Here is a 22,217-nt window from a genome sequence, read left to right as displayed (position 1 = left end):
CAACCTGTCACCCTAAACCTCATGCCTATCTAAACCATGGCACCAAGTGCCACGTCCAATCCCCTCTTGAACACCTCCAGGGATGGTGACTCCACCACCTCCCTGGGCAGCCCATTCCAATGGCCAACCACTCTCTCTGTGAAGAGAGTCCTTACCACACTGGGTGATGTTCATCTCCTGCAGACGGATGGTGCCTGCATCCACGTTCATGCAGTACAGGTCCTGGTACTGCAGGCTGGCCTCGCTTTTCTCCTGCCACAGCTGGATCCAGCGGATGTCACAGCTGCAGTTGAAAGGGTTCCTCTCTAGTTTCCTATGGGCAGAGAGAGCATGAGAAAGGGTGGTGGGGCAGGGAAAGGACGAGCAGGGCTGTCACCTGGCTCCAGGCTCCCCAGGGAAGACAGCAACCACGCAGCTGCAAGGTCCCCTTTAGAGCTAAGGGAGAATCTCCTGCATGTTATTTGCCTGGGGTTTGCTGGCACGTGTTACTGATGTCTCTGCTGTCTCCAGAGATGCAGGGGTTGCACACCCAGCTTTCACACAGCCTCCTTCATGCACACACACACAAGGTTTTGTATCTCCCAGGGCAGCACAGGCATAGAATCATAGAATCAGTCAGGGTTGGAAGGGACCACAAGGATCATCTAGTTCCAACCCCCCTGCCATAGGCAGGGACACCTCACACTAGATCAGGCTGTCCAGAGCCAGGCATATACACAACATCTCTTACCACAAGACCTGCACATCTGCAGCTTGCTCCCACAGCACTCCTGGTACCCAGCACGTTCATCCCACAGGAAAGGAGCAGGCAGCTCCCCACCACCCTCAAATATTGATTCAGGTTTTCAAATCCCACTTCAGTGGAGGTCCAAGAGCCTGCACCTCCAGCCCCTACAAGTGCTCAGTGAAGCTGGCAGCTCTTCTCCTGAGTACCTTGTAGGAACACAGCCTCCTGGTGACCCAGGACATGAGCTAATGAACAGGCTATAAATGCATTTTAATCAAATCAAACAGCACTGCACAGAGACCCTGCTGACCTGGCCAGGAGAAATGGAAGGAAAAAAAGCACTGCCTTTAATGTACTTCATTTAAAACACAGTTACATGTAGTTTATATACCAGGAATGTTTATTATAATTGATTTTTCCCACCTATTAACAATTTCATTTGCATTTTTAAAGCTCTCTATAGCTCTCTGTTGGAGATACATGAAGGGCAGGTCCCAGCAGGGAGACAGTGCTCAGCCAGGAGGGTTTCCTAAGGAGGGTTGCAACAGCAACTTGAGAAAAGAGGAGGTCCAGTCTGAAAAGCAAAACACTTCCCCATCTAGCTGTGAAGCAAAAGAGAGCAGGGAGCAGAGGAGTTGCAGAAGGTGAGCTCAGTCATCCACAAGCAGAAAGGCAGCTCCAAAGATCAAACCATTGCTAGATCCTCCTGTCATATAGGCAAAGGCAGGAGCTGCTCTTCTGGTCTGCTCCACATGTTCCTGAAAAATTCATGCTTGCTTTCACAACATTAATTCCACCAACTGAAAGGATTGGGAAACAACCTTCCAAACATGCAGCTGCTCTGCCATCAATACAGAGCTGCAAAAGGAGGAGGAAGAGAATGGAATCTTCTGCCAGCACCCAAGGGGGTTAAATCTGAACCCTAATGGAGACAGTTTGAATCTTCTCATAAACCAAGATGTCACCTAACTTTTTGTTTCCTCCTTTATTTTTAGAGCAAACACCAAATTGGACCTCACTCTGTGGCTTTTCATTAGTTCATTCCTTTCCTGTCAAAAGCATGCAAACCTTTGCAAGACAGGTACAAGACTCAGACAAGCAACTCAAAAGGCCAAAGCAGTGAATTTAACAGAGCAAAGCAGATTAGCACAGTAATTTGGTGGGACTGGAGTGACAAGACATTTCCTGCCTACTGCAGTAGGTACCGTACAGGCTTTGCATCCTCTTCAGCATGGCCATGAAACCACATTCTCCTCTGGATTCTCCCAAGGTCACTGCTGCCAGCAGGACATAGGAGATGGTACATGGGTATCACAGTCTCACAGTATATCAGAGGTTGGAAGGGACCTCAAGAGATCATCAGCTCCAACCCCCCTGCCAGAGCAGCATCACTTAGGGTAGTCTGCACAGGAATGCATCCAGCTGGGGTTGGAAAGTCTCCAGAGAAGGAGACTCCACAACCCCCCTGGGCAGCCTGTTCCAGGGCTCTGTCACCCTCACTGGAAAGAAGTTTCTCCTCATGTAGAGCTGAAATCTTCTGTGTTCAAGTCTGAACTCATTGTTCCTTGGCTTATCACTGTGACCACCCAAAAGAGCCTGGCCCCCTCCTCCTGACACCCACCTCTCAGCTATTGATAGACATTGATCAGATCCCCTCTCAGTCTTCCCTTCTCCAGACTAAACAGCCCCAGGGCTCTCAGTCTCTCTTCACAGGGGAGATGCTCAAGTCCCCTAAGCATCCTCCTGGCTCTCCCTTGGATTCTCTCCAGCAGGTCTCTGTCTCTCTTGAACTGGGGAGCCCCAAACTGGACACAGGATTGCAGGTGTGGTCTGACCAGGGCAGAGTAGAGAGGTAGAAGAACTTCCCTAGCCCTGCTGGACACCTTTCTTGATACACATCCCAGGATCCCATTGGCTCTCTTGGCCTCAAAAGCACATTGTTGTTCCAAGAAGGTAAGAACCATGAACTCAGCTAAGGGCAGAGCAGGCAACTGGAGTTGTATGCTGGGATCCCTCAGGCAGCTGGAGGAGCTCAGAGGCAGCAGGCAAGAAATTCTGCTGCACTGCAAACATCCTGATGAAACAGGACTGTCAGGGAGTGCTGCAGTCCTAGCAGTTAGGGGCAGCTTTGTAAGTAAGAGAGATCAACATTCCTGACCCATTGCTAATTCATGAAGGGCCATGAATAATACAGCAGCAGTGGATGGCAGAGCAGAACTTACCCACAACCTACCCCAACCTCAGTGTTGGAGCTCTAAGCAAGACCCCCAGAGAGGGGTTTGCACAAATTAACTTCCATCAGCGCCAGCTGGATGTGCCAAGGGCCACCAGCAGCTGGCATGGCACAGTGTGTACAAGCAACACCCATTTTCCCCAACACTCATTGCAGAAGCACTCTTAACAGGCAGGAGTTGCCCTCCCTCCCTGTTTGGTGCCTGCCCTGCCATGCAAGATGCCCTGCCATCTCTGGAGAGGTGCACAGAGATTTCCAGTCCTGCATCTGGCCAAAACCTGGACCTCCCTTTTTTCCCTCTGCCCACCTCCCTTACAGGGATCATTAGGATCTGCAGCTCCTTCCAACTCTTTCTCCCACAACTTCTGTACCACATCTCTACTGCCTATGACTCTGCTTGCTAGGGGAAACGTATTTTCCATTCTCTGTAAGGAGGAGAAACACCTCAGGAACAACAAAGCACCATTTGGCCAAAACCCACCATCAGACCAGAAGACATCAGCACAGGCTGCAGAGGTGTCTCCCATCACAGCAGGAAGGGCAAAAGCTGGTGCTGAAATACACAGCAGGACAGCCAAGAGGTCACTGCAAGAGTGTCACAGGGAGGAGGGAGGCAAGTGGCTCCTTCTCGTGAGACATATCCAGCACAGCTTACTCCTGGGAGAGACCAAGTAAACCCTTAGCCTGGAAATGCTGCCAAAGCATTGCTTGGTTACAGGCACTCAGGAACTGTGCACACTCCCACACCTTCTGAAGGCCTTGGTTAAAGTGAAGAAACAGCCTGTGAGTAACAGCAAGGACCACAGCCACAGGAGAGCTGGGCGCTCTCTCTGCACAAGCAAAGCTGCTCCTGCACCAAGGAGTTGGCCCAAATAGGGAACAAATCTGCTCAGGAGCCAGAGACATCCGTCAGCCCCATGTGAAGCACAGAATTATTGAGGCCAGAACAGACCTCTGAGATCATCAAGTCCAGCCTATGACCAACACCACCACATTGCCTAGACCATGTCACCAAGTGCCACATCCAATCTTGCCTTAAACACCTCCAGGAATGTCGACTCCACCACCTCCCTGGGCAGTCCATTCCAGTGTCTAATTCCCCTTTCCATGAGGAAACACTTCCTAACATCCAACCTAACCCTCCCCTGGTGCACCTTCAGGCCATGCCCTCTCCTCTTGTCACAAGCTGCCTGGGAGAAGAGCCTGAGCCCCACCTGACTACAACTTCCCTTCAGGTGCTCCAGGCACAGCCCCTTCAGTGCAGAGCTGGTGTTTGGGGCAGAGGAAGCCCAAGACAATCATGTCCCACACTCATTCAAGGAAGTGATGACAGAGCTGAAACCCTACAGCCATGAGGTCACCAAGGCAGCTCTCCAGAGACAGCGATGCTGCAGGTGCCTGACTGAGCCCAGCTTTATTCCCTGGAGAAAGCTGTATCCATTGGCTCCCAAAACTGCTTGGAGACACTACAAAAGGGTGGACCAGTGTTGGAGAAGGGATGTCATCAACATCCCAGTATGTGCTGGGACAGGCAGGACCTCACGCATACACAGAGCAGGGTTTTATTTAAGCTAGGCAACAAAATGAGACACTCCCTGTCCCATGCCTCCCCAGCCATCAGCTAAAACAAAGCTGTCTGCAGCTACAGCATCTCACAGGGCAGTGGAGATCCTTGCCACACTTCTCCTGTCTCTTTTCATTGCCATAAAGCTGCTGCCAAGGTTTCATGCACTGGCAATTAAAACACTTCTCCTACCTGGGGACCCAGACCGCTTCCCCGTGCCTGAGAACCACAAAAAGGCATCCAGCAGAGCAAAAACCTATTTTGGTTTTCCATTTCTATTTATTTCCCCAGAACCAGGGCTTCTCACAGCAGTCCAGCCAGACCCAAGTTATTTCCAAACCCCTGCCAGAACAGGATGGGGTAGAAAGGGAAGGATTAAGCTGACAGCTGGGTCAGCTAATGCAGACAGCAGGCAGGTACCCACTGCATGGCTACAGCTCTATCAGCGTGGCTGGTGGTGGCCTTAAGTCTGGAACCCAGAGGCACAGACCATGTGAAGTTGGACTTGCAGGGTTAAGAGGGACACTGCTGTCCCCCACCCCCTCCAAAGCCTCTTGCTGTGTAGCACTGTAGAAAGCTACTGCAGGGCAAGCTGGCAGGGACTGCTGGTATTAGAGCTGCTGCTGGACTGGGCAGAGTGGCAAGATGGGCAGGACTAGAAGGTTTTAGACAACCAGAGATGTAATTGGATCCAGAGCCTTAGGTCTTTCTGGGAAGGAATTTCTCGAAATGTCAGCCCTGAGCTCTCTCAGGACAGGACAAAGGAAGCCAAGGAGATGACAGAGGAAACCAGCTGTGACTTCTGGATAAGAAAGGCTCTAAGTCCAATGTTTATGAGCTGTTGCACGTGTTAGATGCTTCCCTGTGCACACCCAGCTTCGGACTTAGGAGAGCTCTGCACACATTAGCCTGAGCCCTGCTGGTCAAGGTCAGCCTGTGCTGTGGGAATTAGGGCTGAAGTTACTGGAAAACCATTCCAAGCCTTGCTTCTGGCCAGGAGGAGGAAGATAATACTCTTTGGAAGCCTGCCTCATTTTTGCCATCCTTTCTTCAGTGAGTCAAGCAGGGGGAAAATATTTTAAAAAGCAAAATATCTCAGCTCTGTTGAACAAGAAAAGCAACTCAGCTTTGAAGCAGCCCCATCTTCCCAAGCTTGTGATGCCTTGAATACAACCAGGCAGCTGTTCCAGGCCCCAGGCTCCCATAGTGTGGCATGATCTTCCCATTAGTCTCCTGTTCTTCCCTCTCCCACATTCACAGTGAGTGGCTTTGTCAGGTCTCACGTTCCCTGGCAATCTCCATGTCACCTCAGTTGTAGTTCCTCTCCTCCCAGCACTTCCCTGGAGATGATCCTCATGTTGCTTCCCCTCCTGCATGCTCTTCAGCTCCAAGCTACCTCACTGCAAGCTGCACATTTGCCTGTGATGATTGTCCACCCTCTGGCTCCACAGCTGCTTGGTAGCCCTGAGGCACTGCTACTCAAAATAAGGTGCAGGGGTGAACCACGCTGCAGACCTGCATCCATTTGTGCCATCAACCTTCTCTGTAGGCTTAACCCTCTTGAGAAGAGCAGAGTCTTGCCAGGATCTGGGTTTCCCTGGGATCTTCTGGCCTCTCCAGGACCACGTGCAAGTGCTGCTGCTCACCCTGCCTTCCTCAGGCTCATTGCTTCTGCTCTCTGCTGCTCACCACCTTCTTCCTTTCCAGAGAGTTTTTGGCTCAGCTTCAAGTCCTTGTCTGATGTCAGTCTGCAACTCCCTTTCTAACTTTCACCAGTGCTTCACACCCTCTTTATGTGGGCCATGAATTCTCTCTCCTTCCCAGATTCTGGAAGTCTTCTTGGAGCTCAGTGTGCCAAAAAACTGTCTTCTCCTCACCCATCCTCTGCATTTCTAAAAAAAATACAGTATTTCCCACTTTTGCACATTCATTACTAATTTCTCACCGTCTTGAAGAGTTGCTTTTCCTCCTCAACAGGTCCCATCTTTCTAGCACTCAGGACCAGGACCACCCCACAGGAGATAAAATGGTTTTAACTGAATTCCCAACATCTTTCTGTGAAGGATTAGTCAGAGGCCATAGCTCAGGCTACACCCTCAGGCTGTCTCCTCTCAAGATCCAAAGTTCAGCAGGACAGTTTCACTGCCCCAAGGAAGGGCACTGCTGACATTTCCCTGCCTCATTAACACCAACATGCCAGTGGGTATCAGTTCAGGCATTCCTCTCCCATCACACTTTGGGGAACAGCATCCTCATAGGCTCACAGGATGTTAGGGGTTGGAAGGGACCTCTGGAGACCATCAAGTCCAACCCCCCTGCCAGAGCAGGACCAGAGAATCCAGCACAGGTCACACAGGAACACAGCCAGACAGGGCTTGAAAGTCTCCAGAGAAGGAGACTCCACAACCTCTCTGGGCAGCCTGTTCCAGTGCTCTGGGACCCTCACAGTGAAGAAGTTCCTCCTCATGTTGAGGTGGAACCTCCTGTGCTGTAGTTTCTATTCATTGCCCCTTGTCCTATCCCAGGGTGCAAGTGAGCAGAGCCTGTCCCCTCCCTCTTGACCCCCAGCCCTCAGATATTTAGAAACATTTATTAAATCCCCTCTCAGTCTTCTCTTCTCCAGACTAAACTGCCCCAGGGCTCTCAGCCTCTCCTCATCTGGCTGTGCTCCAATCCCTTAGTCATGCTGGTAGCTCTCCACTGGACTCTCTCCAGCAGATCCCTGTCTCTCTTGAACTGGAGAGCCCAGAACTGGATGCAATATTCCAGGTGAGGTCTCATCAGGGCAGAACAGAGGAGGAGGAGAACCTCTCTTGATCTGCTGCTGCTCCCTCAGTCATGCTGTTACTCTGGTGCTGACCATCCTGCCTGTGCTCCCACGGATGGAGGATCCTCTGTGTCAAGGTGGCCAGAGAGGATTATTTGTCAGGAGGCACCAGTGACAAAGCAATTCTTCAGCGAAGATAAACCTGATTGGGCTCTGACTCCAGCCCAGCCAACAGCAAGCCAGACTCTGCAGGCACATGGATTTGGAGGTGTAACCTGATCCAGAGCCACTGCCAGGGGTAGTTTGCCAAGACCCCTTCTGCAGTATGATGACAGAAGAGGTCCAGTGCCAAGCCTCACCCCAGCACACCATAGACACCACTCATCACACCAGTGCTGCTTTTCCACCCCACCACCTTTCCCCACCAAGCAGCCCTGCAGTCTCCAATCTCTAGCTGCTTTTCTTCTCTCATCAATCAGGGTTTGTTGTCTCCAAGAAAACTGCTCTGAGCACAGCTCCAGCCAGAGCCAAGTCATTCAGCTCCTTCCCATTTGCCAGCCTGCAGGGTGCTGTGGCTCTGCTGACACGAACCAAGGGCCCTCTAAGCCACACCAGCTTCCCTGTCAGGATCAGCACAGCAAGACCACACAGAGGTGCATTCTTCATCATAGAATCATAGAATCAACAAGGTGGAAAAGACCTCAGAGATCATCAAGTCCAACCTACCACCCAGCACCTCATGACTGACTAAACCATGGCTTCAAGTGCCACATCCAATCCTTTTTTGAACACCTAGGTGGGGACAAGGACACCTTGGCTGTCAAAACAGCAGCCTCTCAATTTCCTTCATGCTTGGCATTGGTCTTTTGAGCCTGACTTGGAGGGGCAGGCCTGGGAGGTATGCCTGAAGAAACAAAATGTGACCAAATGAAGCAAAGGAGTCCTGCTGGAAGCATTCCCATTCATCTACAGGCTCACCCTTAGCCCCAGCACCTCCAGCTCAGGACTGCAGACCCATTTCACTCCTCCACTCTCAGGTCTCTCTTGGGTCCCAACCATCCATCTGAGTTTTGCCAGACAGTGCAATGACAATAAGTAAAGGTCTAAGGATACAAATGACTCATGCTATTAAAGCTGAAACCTGAGCCAGGCTGGGAGGGGGGGGGGGGGGGGTGTAAAAAAAAATAAAATATTTAGAGCTGTAATCAGCCAGCAGACAAATTCCAAATTCAGCATTTTCACTCTGCTAGCCAGAGTGCCCCCATCAGAAGGGTGTTTCTCTGGGTTTCTAATATCACTATTAGTAATTGTTTTTTGGTTTTTTTTTTCATTTAACAACTTGATAGAAATAAAATAAGCTGCAGTAACACCACTGATAACGCACTTACTCCCACTTGAAAGACTGCCTTTATTCTTTCATAAGTCACTTCTGGCTTACAGCTCTATTGATCATCAGTGAGGATGAATGGAGCTTCCCAAGACCCTCCAGGACAAATCCTACATATAATTAAATATATATATATATTTTTTTTTTTTTTATATATCCCTACCAAACAACTCTTTCTAAAATTCAACAAAACAGGTCAGCAGGCCAACGCTCCATTGATTTCGTGTCCACTTATTCTCCAAGCACAGCACTGAATGCTCCATCAATAATTCAGCAGGCTGAAGGCCACCAGTGCCCCAGGAGAGACACTATCTCATCTCCCACATAGGAGCTGGGAGGTGCCTCAATTGCTAAAGAGCAAGGGAGGCATTCACCTCAAGAGCAGGGGTGTCTTACAAAGGACATCCATCAGCTGAAGAGAAACAGTCAGCCCTACCTTGCCACAGATGAGGAGCAAGTATTGGAGGAGATTCACTGGAAATCAGGCCTCTAAGTGCTTCTAATGTGTTCCCAGAGTTAGTCAACCGTTTACTACCCCAAGCATGACTTGTTCATCATCCTGACATTAATTAGCCAGCTGCTGTGAAGTTAAAAGAGAAGCAGTTCTGCTCTGGTGCTCCCATACCCAGCAAACCCTCCCAAGGATGGTGCTGCCCACTGGAGTTTTAGGCAATTATTCATAGGCTTCAAAAAAACAAAAAAAAAAAAAAAAAACAACCAAACCCCAACAGCTCTGTTTGGAAATCAATCATCCTTCCTCCTCTCAGCCTCCCCTCTCTCCTCCCAGGAGATACCTCCCAGGGTGGGGACTTACAGTTCAAAGAGTCGCAGGGTCTGGAAGAGTTGCCATGACAGAGTGGTGAGCCGGTTCCCAGAGAGGTCTCTGAAAATTGACAAGGGGAAAAAAAAAAAAAAAAGAAGAAGAAGAAGGGAGGGGGGAGGGGGAGGGAAAGAAAAAGAAGTCATGGTAAATAATTCCTCCTGCATGTGGCCCTACTGCCTCTGCAGTGCTCATCGTCCTCCTCGACAGGGAGACTGTCAAGCAGTTTATGACCCAAGCTTAGACTTCATGATGAGAGATTTTTTTTTAATGAGGACAAACCCAAGTGGAAATTTCTCTTTTTCTATTTGTTTTTTATCTTTTTTTTTCCTCCTCCCAAGCAGGCAAATCGTTTATATCCTACTGCAATATTCAGAAAGGAAAAGTAAAACTCAAAGACGGCGAGGTATGGCTGGTTCTTGTTCAGGAGTCATAGAATTGGTTGGGTTGGAAGGGACCACACCGAAGGTCATCCAGTTCCAACCCCCTCTGCAGCCAGCAGGGGCATCCTCAACTAGATCAGGTTGCCCAGAGCCCTCTTGAGCTTCACCTTGAATATCTCCAGGGATGATGAAGCCTCAACCACCTCCCTGAGCAACCTGTTGCAGCGTTCTACCACCCTCTGCAGAAAAGAACCTGGGGTTCGACCAACGGTAAGCAAAAAGAACAATTCTAATTTAATCACTTGAGCAAGAAAAATTAAGTAGAAATGCTAAAAATAGTAACAGTGATGTTCAGATGACAGCAGGATGAGTACCTGTGGTCTTGTCACATGAGCTGCAGGAGCTGTGTGCTCAAAGTGTCCCTCTACAGCTGTGTGCTGTTTGCCCCCGGGGTATCGCCCCTACAGCAGCCGACAGCTCCCCATCCCTCTCTCCATCTGCTCAAACTTGCAGAAACATAAATCTCCTCTACCTGAGAGAGCTTTGCAGCCCAGCAGACATCACCTCTTCAGCTGAGAGGATGAAAGAGTGTAAAAGCAACCAAAGGATTAAAAATAAGAGGGGGGGAAGGGAGGAAATAATAAACGCTTAGGGCAGAGCCAGCAAGGAGAGAAGTGTCCTGGGTTTCTAAAGGCATGAGAAGGTAAGGAAACACTTTCTGCAGTGGGAAGCCTTCCTGGGGACACCTGGCCAGCCTGAGGGCTACTAGCTCATAGACCAGCTCATGGGGTGAGCAGAGGAATGGGTGGTCTCAAGCTCTGGTAGAAATTCAAATCCTCCCTTATCTGTGCTGGTCTCCAGAAAACACAGAAGGTTCTGCCTTGCATCTTCTGCTGAATCCAGCCCTGGCCACATCACTTCCCTTCCCCCTGTGAGCCATCTACAGGCAGGCAAGGCAGCTCAGTGCAAAGCTGCAGATGCCCTCCTGCCTCAGCCCTGCTTGCTGGCAAGACCAATGAAGGTCTGGAAGCATGAACTACCTGGAGGTTCATTAAATGCTCAGCTGGACAGAAAGAAGGTGTGGGACAAGGTGGCACAGATGTGACCATGGACAGCACAGCCATGCTGGGCTCAGCCCACAGTCCCTGTTTGATTTGCAGAAAGACACTAAAACCAATCAAACAAATCCTGGAGTGGCTCCTGCTTGTGCAGGTCTGAAGCAGAAGGGTCTGGGATGAGAGATTCCTTTGTTGCCTCACAGCAGGCTGCAGGAAGGGCAGCAACATGTGGGCTAAATGCAGAGGGCACAGCCCAGGGACCAGCAAGGGAAAAGCTTAGAATCATGGAATGGGTTGGGTTGGAAGGGACCACCAAAGGTCATCCAGTCCAAAGCCCCTGCAGTCAGCAGGGACATCCTCAACTAGATCAGGCTGCCCAGAGCCCTGTTGAGCCTGATCTTGAATGTCTCCAGGGATGAGGCCTCAGCTATCTCCCTGGGGAACCTATTCCAGTGTTCCATCACCCTCGTGGTACAGAGCTTCCTTCTAACATCCAACCTAAACCTATTCTTCTCTAATGTCAGACCATTGCCCCTCATCCTATTAGTGCAGGTCTTTGTAAACAGTCCCTCTCCAGCCTTCTTGTAGCCTCCTTCAGGTACTGGAAGGCCTCTATTAGCTCTTCTCTTCTCCAGGCTGAACAACCCCAGCTCCCTCAGCCTGCCTCACCTACTCCCATGCAAGACCATGGAGCCCAAAACTCCACAGTTAGGAGCAGAGAAGCCTGCAGCTGATGCAGCAAACTCTCCTCCCAGAAGCTATCCAAGAACCTAGCAGAGGAATAACCCCAAACACCATGATGGCACAGCTCTTGCATCGTTCAGTTCCTGCTCTGCTTCACACCAAAAGGATGTTGAGACACTTGAACACGTCCAGAGAAGGGCAATGAGGCTGGGGAGTGGTCTGGAACACAGCCCTGTGAGGAGAGGCTGAGGGAGCTGGGGGTGTTTAGCCTGGAGAAGAGGAGGCTCAGGGGAGACCTTATTGCCCTCTACAACTACCAAAGGAGGTTGTAGCCAGGAGGGGGTTGGTCTCTTCTCCCAGGCAACCAGCACCAGAACAAGAGGACACCGTCTCAAGCTGCACCAGGGGAAGTTTAGGCTTGAGATGAGGAGAAAGTTCTTCCCAGAAAGAGTGATCTGCCCTTGGAATGTGCTGCCCAGGGAGGTGGTGGAGTCACCCTCCCTGGAGGTGTTCAAAAAAGGATTGTATGTGGCACTTGAGGCCATGGTTTAATTAGTCATGAGGTGATAGGTTGGACTTGATGATCTCTGAGGTCTTTTCCAATCTTGTTGATTCTATGATTCAAAGAAGTTCAGAAAGGTGGCAAAAAAAAAAGAAGCAGGTGGAGCTAAGAGAGAGAAAATAAAAATATTGCCAAAACTCCCTCTTTTTTTTTTTTTTTTTAACCACCCTGGAGGCACTGAGCACCTGGAAACTTTGCAAAGACAGACGAAAAGTAGGAGGAGAAGGAGCAGCTTGCTGCTACTGGAAAGCAAGACAGTAAAGGCCCCCACACCCCACCCCCACCCCCCACCCCCTGAGATGAAGGGAGAGGAAAAGAGGGATGCATGAGAGACAGCAAGATGTGGGAGAGAGGCAGAGATGCAGAGGAGGGAGTGAATCTTGCTGGAATGTCCTTTCTCAAAGGTCATGTTTTGCTACATTAGGCAGAAATGTCAAGAGAAAATTGGATTCTGAAAGAGAAGAGAGAAAAAAAAAAAACAAACCACACACAAAACAGGCTTGCCACGCAAATAAGGGACTCAAAAATAGCCTGATTACAATTTAGGACACAGAGATGGAGAAAGGAAACATCCTCACTAACGTAAGGAGCTTTGCCAGGCAGATGTTCTCCACTCCTCAGCTCCTACAGTCCCTGGAAACCAACTCCTACTGCCTCCACCCTCCCCCAGACAGCAGCCCACAGCAAGCATTTAGGCAACTAGGAGATGGATCTTCACCTGCAGATGTCTTGCAGGAGACTCTGGGCTCAAAGGGCAAAGCCTGTGTTTGGTTCAACCTGACCATCACCTCCACAAGGCTGGTCAGGGAGACAGGCATCAACCCTTTCAGATTGACCAGGACACAGGGGCAGGAAAGCATTTAGAGCTGGAAACAGACACCTTGGACACTTTACAATGTCAGAAAGGTCCTTGCAAAGCTCCCTGAGCTCAGCACAGAGGCAGGAAGTGGAGGCACACACAAAGACCCATCCAAAATGCACCATTTCAGGCAGGGAAACTCCAAAGGTCAAAGACGTCAGGACTGGGTTTCCCCATGCAAAGAGTACCCCTGCTGACTTTTGCTGCAAGAGAGAGAGAGCTCCTAGAGAGAAACCTCCTTGCACAGCACTGATCCTCTCCAGAGCAGCTCCACCCAGTGCAGGATGGAGCAGGTTTCCCAGGGAGGACAGTGTGTGAGGGTGTGAGGAGAGATGGTACCACGGTACCTGAGCACCAGGAGGTTCAACGACTGCTCCAGGGCTGAAGCACTGAGCTCCAGCACTCTGCAGCAACTCTTTGGTTCTCCTGAAGTTGTCCCCATGCTCAGATCTTGCCTGTGTGCTCTGAGTTTCCCAGTGGAGTATAAAAGGGGAGAAAAGTGGGAAAAAACAAGGCCCTCCCAGCCAAGACCAATCTTTTCCCAGCTCCAGCTGCCTGCTCTGCCTTCCCACCTCTGTTTCCAAGGCTCAAAGGCTGTTAGCATCTCCAAATGGTTTGAAGCTGAGGGACAGTAGGCTTAGACTGGATCTGAGGAAGAAGTTCTTCAGTCTGAGTGAGACTCTGGAACAGACTGCCCAAGGAGGTTGTGGTTGCCTCCTGCCTGGGGATGTTCAAGGCCAGGTTGGATGAGGTCTTGAGCAGCTGAGTCTGGCTGAGAGGTGTCCCTGCCCATGGTGGGGAGGTTGGAGTAGAGGATCTCTGAGGTCCCTTCCAACCTGAACCATTCTATGAAATCCCTGTTGTTTGCAGTGACCAGAACCTCCACTCCCCTGTGCCCCTGGCTGGATAGTGCCAGTCCCTGCTCCCTGACCCACTTGCTTTCCCTCACCCCCCTTCCTCTGCCTGAGGGGTTTTATTTGTAACTAGAAATAAATAATAATAATAATAATTCAGCCAGGAAAAGACATCCAACAGAGACAACTTCAGCCTGAGCAATTAAAATTTGGCAGAGTGATAGGAAAGAGGAAGCAGTCCTGTGTCAGAGCGTGCCAGACAACCTTTAGAGGAGTCTCTGCATCAGCTCCACTTGCAATAAAATACAGCAGCACATCACATAGTGAGGAAACAGGGGAGGGAAGGAAGCAAAAGGCCTTCCCTGCATGATTCTCAACAGTAGACAGAAGCCTGCCTCTCTCAGGACAAACCCACCAGCAGCACTCCTGGAACATCTTCAAGCTGCTGCTTTGCCACAGGACTTTTTCTCCATCACTCACAAGATGTTGTTTTCCATGGAAGCAGTCTTTAGAAATAGCTGCCAGGGCCCTTTTCGCCTCTGGAGCAGGTTTCAAAGGAGTTGGGTAGGGAGAAGGAGTTGGCTGAAGCTCACCTGGCCCAGCTCCAGGGCAGCAGACACCCAAACCCACTCCTGACTCAAGCTGGATGCCACTCCTGTCTCCTGCTGCCACACCAGCAGCACTCCTAAGCCTCCTGCTTTGCAGGTGGCTCATCACACCATGTCTGCACCAGCCTTCCTCACCAACAACCCCACACACACCTCAAAGACAGGTTGTCACTGCTGAGTGACAGCAAAGTCCCAATTCTTACCCCCTCCCTACATCCATTCCTCCTCCTCCATTTCAGGAGGGGACTCATTGTGTCCTGCATGCTCTTCCCACAGCTCCCTCAGACCAGAGTGGAGACCTTGCTGGTGAGCAGCAATGGAGGGGAGATGCCCATTGCCATTTTGACCCAGCATATGAATGACAGCTGGGGCCAGGGGGGTACATCTGCTGAACAAATTCCTGTATTTAAAAAAAGGGATGTGTGGGTGTGGGATGAAAACAGGAGTCTGGATCCATGCAGCCCAGAACAAGGGGACTTGGGTGCAAAAGGAGCTGGCACGTCTTCTTCCCTCAATTACCCAGCAGCCAAAACTGTTGCCACTATTAAAGCCATTTCTTCTCAGCTCAATTAAGCCAGTTACCTCAGCTAATGACACCACCAAGCAGGAGCCCCTGTAATTAAACTGAAAGCTACATTATTGCAGCTCAGCCCAATGCAAAGGCAGAAAGGCTGCTGCTGGGGTGGTACCCTCTGCACCTGTCCCTCCTCCACACATCTCTCCATCCTCCACTCGCCCTTGTTTCCCAACCTGACACATTTATTTCTGCATGGGAGAAGTTTTTCACACATTTTAATAACATGGTGCCACTCTGAAAATCCTGAGCAGGGAGGGATTAGCTGTGCAGAGCAGCTGGGGCTGAGGGAGCACAGAAATGAGAGGCAAGATGCCCTTTCTTAACTGTGCTGGGTATGATGATGGCACCACGTGGAAGTCCCTTGATATGCCCTGTGCTCTGGGCACAAGGGGTGCTTCCCATCACCTCACAGCTCTCTGCAGCCTTGGTTAGGTGCTAGTGGCCATAGGAAAGGAAAACATTAGCAGCCTCACATGCTGTGGTAGGTTTAGGGGTAGCTCCGTCCAGGCTTCATTCTCCACAGCGAGTAAGCTGCTAAGGCTTTGGGTTTGAACCAGAGGAAGGTTGTAAAGTCATTCTGGGGTTTGTCCCTGTCAGATAACTCCAATGACCTCTAAAAACAGTCCCCATCACCAGCCCTGCCCTCTGCTTCTCCCTCCCTTTCCTGTTTAGTAAGCAGCTTTGCTCATTAAGGGAAAAATGTACTGTCCTCCCTTAATGAAGGTGCTAAAATTACCCCAGCAAGTCCCAAAAGCTCTGACAGCACAGGCTGCCCACAAGGCAGGCTCTGCAAATGTTAGACTCAACTGAAACCTCTCATAGCTCAACACAAAGCCTCAGCAGGACACACCTGAGATGGAGCCTGCAAGAGCACCAAGTAATGCCAAGCACATGCAAGCCTTGCAGAGCAGAGTTAGCAGAACGGGACACGGTGGCAAACTGGTCACTGAGATTTCATAGCTGCCAGCAGCACTCCCATTTACACAGAAACAACCAAGTTGGAAGAGACCTCAAGATCACAGAACCACAGAATTGTTAGAGTTGGAAGGGACATCAAGGATCAGCCAGTTCCAACCCCTCTGCCATGGGCAGGGACACCTCACACTACAGCAGGTTGCTCACAGCCATATCCAGCCTGGCTGCAAAAACCTCCAGGGATGAGGCTTCCAGCACCTCCCTGGGCAACCTGTGCCAGTGTCTCACCACCCTCATGGGGAAGAATTTCTTCCTAACATCCAATCTGAATCTACCCATTTCTAGGTTTTTTTTCCTTCCCCCTTGTCCTATCACTCCCTGACACCCTTAAAATTCCCTCCCCAACTTGCTTGTAGCCCCCTTCAAATACTGGAAGGCCACAAGAAGGTCTCCTCAGAGCCTTCTCTTCTCCAGACTGAACAGCCCCAACTCTCTCAGTCTGTCCTCATAGCAGAGGTGCTCCAACCCTCTGATCATCCTTGTGGCCCTTCTCTGGATACCTTCCAGCATGTCATCAAGTCCAACCAATCACCCAACCCTATCTAATCAACCAGACCATAGCACTAAGTGCCTCATCCAGGCTTTTCTTAAACACTTCCAGGGATGCCAACTCCACCACCTCCCTGGGCAGCCCATTCCCATGGGCAATCTCTCTCTGTGAAGAACTTCTTTCTAAGCTCAAGCCTAAACTTCCCCCTGCACAGCTTGAGACTGTGTCCTCTTGTTCTGGTGCTGATGCCTGGGAGAAGAGACCAATCCCCACCTGGCTACAGCCTCCCTTCAGGCAGTTGTAGAGATCAATAAGGTCTTCCCTGAGCCTCCTCTTCTCCAGGCTAAACACGCCCAGCTCCCTCAGCCTCTCCTCATAGGATTTGTGCTCCACACCCCACACCAGCCTTGTTGCCCTTCTCTGGACACGGTCAAGCAACTCAACATCTTTCTTTCAGAACTGGTCACAGTACTCAAGGTGTGGCCTGACCAGTGCTGAGTACAGGGCAGAACGACTTCCCTGCTCCTGCTGGCCACACTATTCCTGATCCAGGCCATTTATGTTCCCTGTCCTGGCTCAACACCAGGACCTCAGTGTTGGTGCTCTGGAGGAATAAGACAGTTCACAGAGGTTCTCCAGCCATGGTCTGGCATCACCTACAGTTCTGCTCCTCAAGCAACACCTTAACACCACCCAGGTCTTTAACTGACCCCAAACCCAGCAGAATTGGAAGGACTCCAAGGTTCAATCTCCCCCTGCAGGTTTGGGCAGTGTAATTAACTCCTTTCTCATCACATTCACAGACACTGTGCTGTGCCTTGTAAGGCATACATCACACAGCAGGTCCCAACAGATGATCATCTCATTCCCCACAAATTCCTTCTTGTTCTAGGACTGGAGCCAGAATTTGCAATAATTTCCTAAACTCCAACCATCCTGCACCAGTGGAGAGCAAGAGACCATGATCAGTGACACAGGAGAAGAGACCCTGCCACTCCACAGGCGCAGGAGGGACAATGACAGAGGAGAAGCCACCAACCCCTCTGTATTTCCCAGCTGCATGACCTTGATTTGTAAAATCCCAGCTGTCACTGAGACAGGGCTGAAGGAGGTGGAAGGGGCTTGTCTCCTCTATTGTTCTTTGAACACCAGATTGCAAAACCAGAAGTCTCAGAGCAAGCAGGAGGGGGTTGAGGCACCACGCCTCTCTCACCCGGCTCCCACGGCCAACGCCAGCAGCACATCAGCCCCACGCCTCTCCTCCCACCGCCCTTGCCAACACAGCAAGCCACCTCCTGCTGCTGCCTTCAGCCCACAACACTTTGGAGGCCACTTTAATAAAGGCCATCTCCAGCCCCGTGATGCTTCCACACCCTCCAAGTCATCTATTCTGAGGCATCTCCCAGCTCTGTTTGGAGACGACTCGCCCCTCGGAGCTTGTTGCTCACAGTTTTGGTTCAGTGCATGGTGCAGATGAGAAGTCAGCACCAGATGTGGGTAGTGTTGTCCCTTATGTTTTGAGGCAGATCAGATGCAGGGATCTGGCCCTCTGGACTACACTCCCTTGCTGTGTGCAGTTTCCTTTGCTCTTCTCCAAAGACATCTGGGCTTTCAAAAGACTCAAGGAAAGGTTAAGAGCTGGGTCAGCCCTGCAGTTGCTTTCCCTTTGCCTGCCAGCTTCCCTGTGGGGCAAATTCCAGCAGCATCCATGGAACACACCAATCTTCTGCTCAAGGAAAAGAAAAATCAACCAAGAGTCCTTCCCTATGGCTGCCCTCCAGCAGCTGAGACATCCTTATGGCTCCTCTGCTCCCAGCCCACCTTTTCTCTCCCAAGCTGTAGTAATTTTAGATCCATTAGGCCCAAAATGTGTCTGTAAGCTGGGCTCACCTCCTGCTTCAGCAGGCAGAAATACCACCAGAGATGAGTGCTGATGGAGAACAAGGGCTGCCAATTGCTGGTCCAGCAAGGGGTTGGGTTTATCCTGCCTGTTTGCTTCAAATTATGTGCTTCTACAAGCTAGGAACAGAACAACTGGAGGATTGCCTCCTACTCACTGGTTTCCAGTGGACCCAGAGCAAACCTGATGACTCTGTGAAAGAGAAAAGAGCTCTGTGCAGCAGCAAAACACAGCTCAAGAAGACAGCACAGGAAGGAGAGTTGTGTCCAAGGGGCATTTCCCAGCATCTCTGAGTACACAGTGACATCAGAGCCCAAACTCCTGCCCTCCCAAGCTCCTGCATGTTCCCTACAACCTTCCTTTTGAATACACTGAAGCAGCAAGGACAGGTGTTCAGGAAGTACTACCCCAGCTGGGGGGGTCACCCCAAAAGCACAGGCCAGCACTAGGAGAGTTGGAACAGGTCCACACAAGCTTCAACTCCAACACATCAAGAACAGATGCACTTGGACAAGGTCACAGAACCATAGAATGGTCTGGGTTGGAAGGGACCTCTGAAGGTCATCTAGTCCAACCCCCTCTGTAGTAAGAAGGGGCAGGCTCAACTAGGTCAGGTCCTTCCTCTCCCTCCTGAGCTAGGGCTGTGATCTCAGCTGTTACAGGGCTCTTGCTTCAATTTTATATTACATATTTATAAATTTATATATTTATAAATGTATATAAATTTATATATTTATATATAAAAAGTATATATATTTTTCCCCCCACCTACTTAGATGCCCAGCAATCAACAAACCCTGAATAATCTCAAACACTGCTCTTGCAAGGGGGTTAAGTAAAAAGCAACAACTAGGCCTGAGCCCAAATTTGCTTGCCTTGGGGTGGGATGTCAGAGGTTGAGATGGGCTGGGACAGTACTGAGCACTCTGCAGAGCCTCTGAGTAAAGGAGGGAGTACAGATACGAATAGCCAGACACATATATATCTGTATCTCCCAGCAACAGCTAAACAACAGGGCATAAGGCAGGCTAAGCTCTCGGCAGACACTGCTAAATGGTTTCCAATTAATTAACTGATTACATGATAGAACAGAAGGGGATTCAAGTGAGTGCTGTTGACCTTTAAGAATAATTAATATCATCAGGATCACAAAACTCGTCCAAGAAAAATAATTAGGAAGATTCTAGTATTGCCTCCAAAGCCACATCCAAATGGGAGAGGAAGGTTCTGGTTACTTCAGAGGCAGTTCCCAAGTATTTGCTAGCTAACCCATTTCTCCCTTACACTTGCTACCACCTGCAGAGCTCACACACACATTCTTCTTCCCCACCCCAGTTAACCCTCTGTCTCCCCTCCAGTTCCATTTTCTTCATCACCTTTTTTTACACCCACCCCTCCCCTTCTACTCCATTTCAACCTTCTTTCCTAATAAGCTCCTTGCTCCAATCCTTTCCTGCGATCCTCTCTCTCAGACTGGTCCCTGTTCCTTGTACAGCTGCACCCCTCCTCTGCTCATCTTTGGCCAGCCCCAAGCTCCACTCTCTGCCTTCCTCTGCCTCAGGAAGGAGCCTGAAGTCTTTCACAGAATCAGCCAGGTTGAAAAAGACCTCAGAGATCATCAAGTCCAACCTATTACCTAACTCACCTGACAACTAAACCATGGCTCCAAGTGCCACATCCATTTGCATCCACTTTTGTGTCTCCAGTCACCCCTGGCAGCTTCATAGGCTGACAGAAGGCAAGCACTACACGTAGTCCCACCCCAAAAAAGCTCTTCCCTGCTTCTCCTCAGCAGTCAAAGCCCAGAGGCTGGTCAGGGAAGCAGATGCAATGGATACACAGCAACAGAAGAAAGTGAAAGATGGGGAACTCGTGACTCTCTTTCCTCCCATTACACCTCATCAAGCACATGAATACTCCCACCCACTCTATTTTCCTTGCTTCTCTTTTCCCAGTTCACTTAGCCAACAGATCCTGCATAGGAGAAGGGCTGAAAAGCCACTGAGCCAAGCAGGAAGTGCAATGGGGAGCTTTGCAAGGAAGGCCACTTGAACATGCTGGAAGGGAGGTTGCATGAACAGCCAACATGACTTGAGAGGGGAGCATAAAAACAACCCACCCCATCCCACAGCCCTGGAATGAAACCCACCTTTGCACAGCCAATAAATAAATTTCCTCTGCTGTGTGTTATCACTAAAACTTACTGTGGCTTGACACTTAGCTGAATTATAGATAAAAGGAAAAATGGTCTTCCAGGGCTTGGAAAAGCAGGCTGCTGCCAAAGAGCTGTGTTTACACCAGCTAATGACAAGTGAGCCTGCCATTAGCCTGCAGGGCTCAGCCCTCCTTGGCAATGAGCACAGCTACCTGCACCCACAGCACAGGGGGCCTGGGAGCAGCACCTGGATGCAGGGGCAGTGGGCTGGTGCGGGGAGGGGCACGGGTGGGGAACGGGGAACCAAAGGGACCACGCCGTCAGCCAGTGGAGATGGCAGCTGCCACCTCCCGTGCTGTGAGGAGGCTCCCGGCCACAGCAGGGGGTGAGGAGGATGTGCTCCAGCTATGCCTCATCAAACGGCAAGGAAAACATTCAGCCTAGGAGACAGACAGCTGAAAGCAGGGAGCTGCCTCACACCAGGCTGCTGCCTCCCTCTAGGGACCCACGGAGCAGCGATGGGAAGCAGGGAGGCAGCAGACGCCTGGAGCACACCTGAGCAGGGCCATCGGCTTCTGAGCAGAAATGCTTCTGTCTGCAGCAGCTGAGCACACAGGGAGGAGCAATGCTCTCAGCAGAGACCTGCCTGCAGCTACACCTGAGCTGCGGTGTGATGTGCTTGATCACAGCCCCAGGCATGCTTGGCTGAGGGGGGACAGGCAGCTATCGGTGACTTAATTCAGTCAGAGGCCAGCAAAGCCTGCTTGCTACACTCCTCACTTATAACCACTCCAAAAGCAGGAACACCTTTTGGTCTTTCACAAGTAGCTCTGTCAAAAAAAAAATAATCCACAAGAATGGCTGGACACAGCAGGTCCATTTTCCCTTTTCTTCTCAATGCATGATACACTTAAAAAAGAAGTATCTTTCACCCAGCCTTTATCTTTCCCTATTGGCCACTGAAGAATGTTTTCAAAGGAAAAGACTAATCACCATCAAGCACTGAGTGCTTCAGACTGCGGCAGGCATTCTTTCATTACTCTGAGACAGCAAATTACCCACAATTATCAACAGGCACAACTGGATACAACAAACATTTAGCCAAAGCTCAGGGGTTGTGGTTTCAGTGAGGGTGGATGACAGATCTCCTAGAGAGCTACTCGTGTGAGGAAACCCACAGACAGCAGCAGTGCTGTGTAAGATGACTCCATCCACGTGGCAGAACGAAGCCAGTGCTGGGAGCCACCACAGCTGAGAAAGTTTGCACTGCATCTGTCAATCAGGCAGCTCATCAGACTGGCTCCAGTGCAGGAGAGACAGAAGAAGAAAGGCAGAGGTGGCAGTGAAACCAGGCTGGCCAGCCCTCGAGGTGGGCTTGCAGCTGATGGCTTGATCCAGCCTGCACACGCACAGTCACTGCTCCATGCACTGCTCTGGGGTGCTGGGCTAAGCCTGGAAGGGAAATGAGTTTGTTCCAAGAGGAGCACAAAGGAGACCCAGGCTGCATGCAGGGAGGCCAGACTGCAGACTGGGGCTGAACAAGACATAGGGAAGTCAGGAGACTTCTGTGTAGACAGGGAGGCTGGATCAGAGGCCAGGCTGCAAGCAGAGAGG

At 50.5% G+C, this 22,217-nt stretch overlaps 1 protein-coding gene across 5 annotated transcripts in view; it reads right to left on the bottom strand.

Moving 5' to 3' along the window:
- The window catches only part of NTRK3 (neurotrophic receptor tyrosine kinase 3), a 250,744-nt gene that overhangs the window by 170,963 nt on the left and 57,564 nt on the right, over positions 1-22,217 (bottom strand). For all 5 annotated transcript variants that reach the window (XM_054388351.1, XM_054388348.1, XM_054388349.1 and 2 more), the window contains 2 exons: positions 9,493-9,561; positions 156-313 (listed from right to left, as the gene is read on the bottom strand). In XM_054388351.1, the coding sequence (XP_054244326.1) occupies positions 156-313; positions 9,493-9,561 (227 nt within the window). The remainder of the gene's footprint in view (positions 1-155; positions 314-9,492; positions 9,562-22,217) is intronic.

This window comes from Indicator indicator, chromosome 16, assembly GCF_027791375.1.
Source record: "Indicator indicator isolate 239-I01 chromosome 16, UM_Iind_1.1, whole genome shotgun sequence".
NCBI classification, from domain to species: Eukaryota; Metazoa; Chordata; class Aves; order Piciformes; family Indicatoridae; genus Indicator; species Indicator indicator.
The sequence above is the reverse complement of the archived record's forward strand: the minus strand, read 5'-3'. Positions and strand labels throughout refer to the sequence as shown.